This window comes from Gekko japonicus, unplaced genomic scaffold (assembly GCF_001447785.1).
Source record: "Gekko japonicus isolate JY-2015 unplaced genomic scaffold, Gekko_japonicus_V1.1 scaffold165, whole genome shotgun sequence".
NCBI classification, from domain to species: domain Eukaryota; kingdom Metazoa; phylum Chordata; class Lepidosauria; order Squamata; family Gekkonidae; genus Gekko; species Gekko japonicus.
Window position 1 is genome coordinate 1,686,901 of NW_015163097.1, and position 6,000 is coordinate 1,692,900.

Genomic DNA, 6,000 nt, shown 5'->3' on the forward strand with positions numbered 1-6,000 from the left:
ACCGTGATGTACGAGGTGTCAACAGAAGACGGGCAAGTCCTGAGGCGGCACATCGACCAGCTTCGTCGGCACCTGCTTCCATGGAAATGGCCAATACGTAAGGGGATTATATATATAGGAATGAGAGGAGCAGGCAGGGCTTTCATTGCTTCTCCACTGTTGCATCCCTTCTGTCTCCCTTTTAATTTGATTTGTGGTTTACCTTTTCATTTCGTCCTTGAACCTCTGTGACATATATACCCACAGTTTGGGTAAAAAGTAGCTTATTGCCATAACTTGCTGGAGGGGAAAAAAGACCAGAAGGAGGTGGCACAGAATCTGTACCAAAGCCTCAGAGGAAAGCTCTGGTTCCATTGAGAACTGAGCTGTCTCTAACCAGATAGCAAAAAAAGATGTTTGTGCTAAGATGGCATAAGGTGCATCACCTTGCAGTTTTCTGTCAAGTATTGGGTATATTTGTAGTTTTACTTGTACAAAACTAAGGCATTCATAACTTTTAAATTCCATAAATATGTCAAATATTGCAATTTTACACAATGAGTGAGTTAACATTGCCAAGTAAGTTTATGTTGTTAAAGCAGTAAAATTAGTTTAGGTTTGATAGGATAGTAAGGATTGCATAGATTTCACTTTTATTTTCTAAAATTTATTTTCCCAAAATTTCCATCCCCCCCCCAAAAAAAAACCCAGAGGGAAATCATGTTGTTTGTTTAAAGGCACTAAATTAAACAAACCAGTTTTTTGTAAGACATGAGAAAAAGAAAACATTATAGTTCTTGCCTTAATATGAGTTGTAGATTAATATGTGATGTTATACAAGGTAAAGAGTTAGAGGAAGCCAAGCTGAGTAATATTACCCAAGATCTGAAAGGCAAACAGCTCTGAAATTTAAAGTCTGATTTGAAGAGCATATTGGGTTGGATCCAGAGTAAGCTTTCCACTAACAGAAAGTACTTCCATCAGCAGAACAAAGCTTTCTTGCATCCTCACCTCCCACTGCAGAGCACTGATCTCTCCAGAATACGCTTGCTGGGAGACAGGTGTCTCTCAAGAATGACATGAAGGGCAAATTTATGGTCTGCAGCAGGAAGAGGAGATGGGTGAAAATTACGTAGAAAAGAAGCTGTGTTGGATAAGGCCAGTGGCCCATCCAGTCCAACCCTCTGTGTCACACAGTGGCCAAAACCCAGGTGCCGTCAGGAGGTCCATCAGAGGGGCCAGAACTCCAGAAGCTCTCCCACTGTTGCCCCCCCAAGCACCAAGAATACAGAGCATCAGTGTTCCATCTATACTTTGTGGCTAATAGCCACTGATGGGCCTTTGCCCCATATGTTTATCCAATTCCCCTCTTGAAGCTGTCTATGCTTGTAGCCACCACCACTTCCTGTGGCAATGAATTCCACGTGTTAATTAATCTTTGGGTGAAGAAGTAAATCCTTTTATCTGTTCTAAGCCTGCTGCTCAGTAATTTCATTGAATGCCCATGAGTTCTTGTATTGTGAGAAAGGGAGAAAAGTACTTCTTTATCTTTCTTGTCCCATGCATAATTTTGTAAACCTCTCTCAAGTCACCCCTCAATCATTGTTCTCCAAACTAAAAGAGCCTTAGCCTCTTTAACCTTTCTTCATAGGGAAGGTGTTCCATCCCCTTAATCATTTTAATTGCCCTTTTCTGCACTTTTTCCAATGCCATAATACTTTTTTGAGGTGTGATGACCAGAACTATACACAGTATTCCAAATGAGGCAGCACATAGATTTATATAGGAGCATTATGATACTGTCCGATTTGTTTTCAGTCCCCTTCCTAATAATCCCCAGCATAGCATTTGCCTTTTTTTTAATGCAGTTGGACACTGAGTCAACATTTTCAGTGAGTTATCTACTATGACTCCAAGATCTCTCCTGGTCAGTTACCACCAGTTCAGACCCCATCAATGTATATTTATAGTTAAGATTTTTGGCTCCAATGTACATTACTTTGCACTTGCCCACATTGAACCTCATTTGCCATCCCTCTAGAGCCTCATTTGCTCATCCCTCTAGAGCACCTCACAATCCTCCCTGGTTCTCAATGCCCTGAACAACTTAATGTCATCCTCAAACTTAGCCACATCACTGCTTACTCCTAACTCCAAATCATGAATGAATAAGGTAAAAAGCACCGGACCTAGTACTGAGCCTTATGGTACCCCACTGTGAAAACTGCCCATTTATACTCACTCTCTGTTTTCTGTTAATTATCCAGTTTTGAATCCACAAGAGGACTTGTCCTCTTATCCCATGACTGCTGAGTTTGCTTAGGAGCCTTTGATGAGGAACTTTATCAAAAGCTTTCTGTAAGTCTAGGTAAACGACATCTACTGGGTCTCCTTTACCCATATATTTGTTCACCCCCTCAAACAGGTTAGTGAGACAAGAATTCCCTTACAGAATCCATGCTGATTCTTCCTCAGTAGCTTTTGTTCATCAATGTGCCAGCTAATTCTATCTTTAATAACAGATTCCACCAACTTACCTGGTATCAACATTAGACTGACTGGTCTGTAATTTCCTGAATCTCCTCTGGAACCTTTTTTTTAATTTTTAAGATAGGGGTTACATTAGCTACCTTCCAGTCCTCAGGAATGGAGGCAGATTTTAGTGATAGATTGCTTATTTTTGTCAGGAGACCCACAAGTTCACATGTGAGTTCTTTCAGAACTCTTGGAGATATCTATGCCATCTGGGCCTGGTGATTTGTCAGTTTTTAATTTGTCCATCATGTGTAGGACCTCCTTTCTTATCACCTCAATCTGACTCTGGTCTTTCCTCTCCTGAAATTGGTGGTTCTGGAGAGGGCAAGCACAGTGAAGACAGAGGCAAAAATACATTCTGAGTTCACTGTTATTTACCTCACTCAGACTAGCCTTCTGCTTAAAGGAATCCTCCTTACCTTTTAATGCTTCCATTACTTTGTTCGTTAACCACACAGGCCTTTTAAAATACCTGTTAAAACCTTTCCTAACCTTCAGTACACATTGTATTTAAGCTTCCAGTATTGTAGTTTTAAGTAGTCTCCAAGCTGCGGTGGCTCAAGTGGTTAAGACGCTGAACTGCAGGCTGTGGAAGGTCAGTAGTTCAGCAGTTCAAGACCCGAGTGTGCCGCATGATGGAGTGAGCTCCTGTCTCTAGTTCCAGCTCCTGCCAACCTAGCAGTTCGAAAGGAAGAAATTGCAAGTAGATAAATAGGTACCACTTCGGTGGGAAGGTAACAGTGTTCCGTGCGACTTGGTGTTTAGTCATGCCGGCCACATGACCACGGAAACGTCTTCGGACAGCGCTGGCTCTTCGGCTTTGAAACGGAGATGAGCACCGCAACCCTAGAGTCGGATTCGACTGGCTTTCGAGCAAGGGAACCTTTACCTTTGAGCCTCCTTACCTTTCCTTTCAGTTTCTTCTTCACAAGCCCCACTCATTTGAGAGAAGTTACACCTTCCCTTCTGTTAGTGGAAAATTTAGTCAGGATCCAGCCCATCTTCTCTAGCATTGCTTCACACGTGAAAGAAAGATTCCTTTTGACTTCATTGTCTACAAGGCAGCATAGCTTTACAGTAGACTTAAGCACAGCCAACTGTGTTGAACCTAGGGTTGCAGCCCTTGCTTGGAAAATACCTGGAGACTTTGGATCCGGGAAAGGGTGGGGTTTGGGGAGGGGAGAGACCTCAGTACAATGCCACAGAGTTCATCCTTCATAGCAGCCATTTTTCTCCAGGGGAGCTGATCTCTGTCAGCTGAAGATCAGTTGTAAAAGCAGGAGATCTCCAGACCCCGCCTGGAAGCTGGCAACCTTAGTTGAACTGTAGGCAATGTATATTAGACCTGGGCATCATAAAACTGTATTTTTTAGAACTGTTAATGTTCCCAGGTTCTGTCTTAGGTTGTTTGAGTGGGGTATGAGTTTTAATTTTGACTTCTTCTTCCAGACTTCAGCAACAACTGCACAACAAAATGAATGATTCAGCTATCAAAAGAATAGCAACTGATATTATCAAGTCACCTGAGGATAAACGAGAGTATCGTGGGCTAAAACTTGCAAATGGCATAAAGGCAATGCTTATCAGTGACCCCACTACAGACAAGTCTTCAGCTGCGCTTGATGTACACATAGGTATTTGAGCAGTCATTTTGTGTGTGTTTTAAGTATTTTATCCTACCTTTCTCTACAGGGAGAGCGGCAGTGAGTAGTGTCATCCATCTCCTCCCCCTTCATTGTGTTTTCTAAGAACTGCATTACTGGTTTTATTGTTTTAACTTACATTGTTACCTGGTATGGGTCCCACTCCCACATGGGTGTGGGACCCATACCAGGTAACAACATAAAATAATAAAACCAACAATGCAGTTCTTAGAAAACACAATGAAGGGGGGAGGAGATGGATGACACTACTCACTGCTACTCTCTCCCGTAGATTTTGGTGTGGTTATGGAATTGACTCAGCTTACTGATGGTGGTGGTTTGGTTCAGGTGTGCTCACCAGCCATACTTTCCTCTCCTCCCTTCTTAATACTCTGGTGTTGCCAAGGGTCTCATTGACAGACCCCAGTGGAAAAGATTCCTGTGATGCAGCTCAAACCAGGACAAGAGTCAAAGATCAAGAGCCCTTTAGCTCATCTCTCTGGCACTCTGGGCTTTTTGAAGCATTTGAAAAGGGTGGAGGTGGGAGAACAGATGCTTAACTGATCTTTTCCAGCTGGGCCAGGTTCCTGAATTCCTTTCCACAAGCTGTGGACATTATCTTCATTGTGCCTTTCAAGTTATTACTGCAGCAAAGTTCAATGAAGGAAGGAGACAAACCTCCCTCCCTCCCTCCCTCCCTTCCATCCATCCATCCATCCATCCATCGCTGTAACCAAGATCATTAAATCGAAGAAAGTGTATGGTACAAAACATGCTGACATTCAGAAATAATTCTTTTAAAGTTACACACAGTTTTCTGTATAGTGGACTTGGGGTGTAGCAAGTCCTTAACAGTGGGATTTACTTTTAAGTAAAGAGCAGGTTCTAGTTAGGAATGGGGGTTAGTCTTCAATCCAGTGCTCCGTAATGCATATTTAAGTATATAACTTAAGTCAGGGGTCCACTAATGAAGTGCTCATGGGCACCATGGCCAGACACCAGGAAAGGTGTTGGCCGTTGCCAAGTGTTTTTAGAAAGTGGGTGGCGCTTTTATCTAGTAGGTCTTATGATTGGCCACTGAAGATCTGATTGGCTATGTAGGTTGAAAGACATCCTGTTAAACAGAACTTAAATGTTGTACAGTGACATGTTCCATTTTTTCTCCCCATAAGGGTCACTATCAGATCCGCCTAATATTGCGGGATTAAGTCACTTTTGTGAACATATGCTGTTCTTGGGAACAAAAAAATACCCCAAAGAAAATGAATACAGCCAGTTTCTTAGTGAACATGCAGGGAGTTCAAACGCTTTTACCAGTGGAGAGCACACCAACTATTACTTTGATGTTTCACATGAACACCTGGAAGGTGCCCTGGACAGGTAAGCATATCTACAAATTATTCCAAGAAATATTTTTGTTGACTTTGGCATTCGCAAATAGCATCAAGTCATCTGAAACACAGCAGCACTGTTTCATAGTACATTTTGTTCATAATACTGAAATTAATAACGTAGTAGAGACTATGACTGAAATAAGACTTAACATCTTAGTTATACCAATAAAATGAAAGGTTTTTATGGAATAAGCATCAGCATAAGAAATATATTTTCAGTGTCCATATTTTTGTTTCTCCATAGTATAGTGTGTATTAAAAGAATTCATATGTCTTAATATTCTGTTTGCTTACCAAGCTGTAAAAATGTACTTACATAGGAGCTTGTTGCATAAATGTATTCTGCTTATGCTCTCAGTATACTGCATATTTATCAACTGGCTCTGCTGTTCTTTGCATTGAACAAGTTCATATGTGGGTGAAAGAGGCATACTCAAGCTAAAGTTGCA

The 6,000-nt window shown here is 41.6% G+C and overlaps 1 protein-coding gene across 1 annotated transcript in view; it reads left to right on the forward strand.

Moving 5' to 3' along the window:
- Positions 1 to 6,000, forward strand: part of IDE (insulin-degrading enzyme) — a 48,321-nt gene that overhangs the window by 20,903 nt on the left and 21,418 nt on the right. The window contains exons 2-3 of the mRNA XM_015406626.1: positions 3,964 to 4,148; positions 5,330 to 5,537. Of these exons, the coding sequence (XP_015262112.1) occupies positions 3,989 to 4,148; positions 5,330 to 5,537 (368 nt within the window). The 5' untranslated portion in view covers positions 3,964 to 3,988. The remainder of the gene's footprint in view (positions 1 to 3,963; positions 4,149 to 5,329; positions 5,538 to 6,000) is intronic.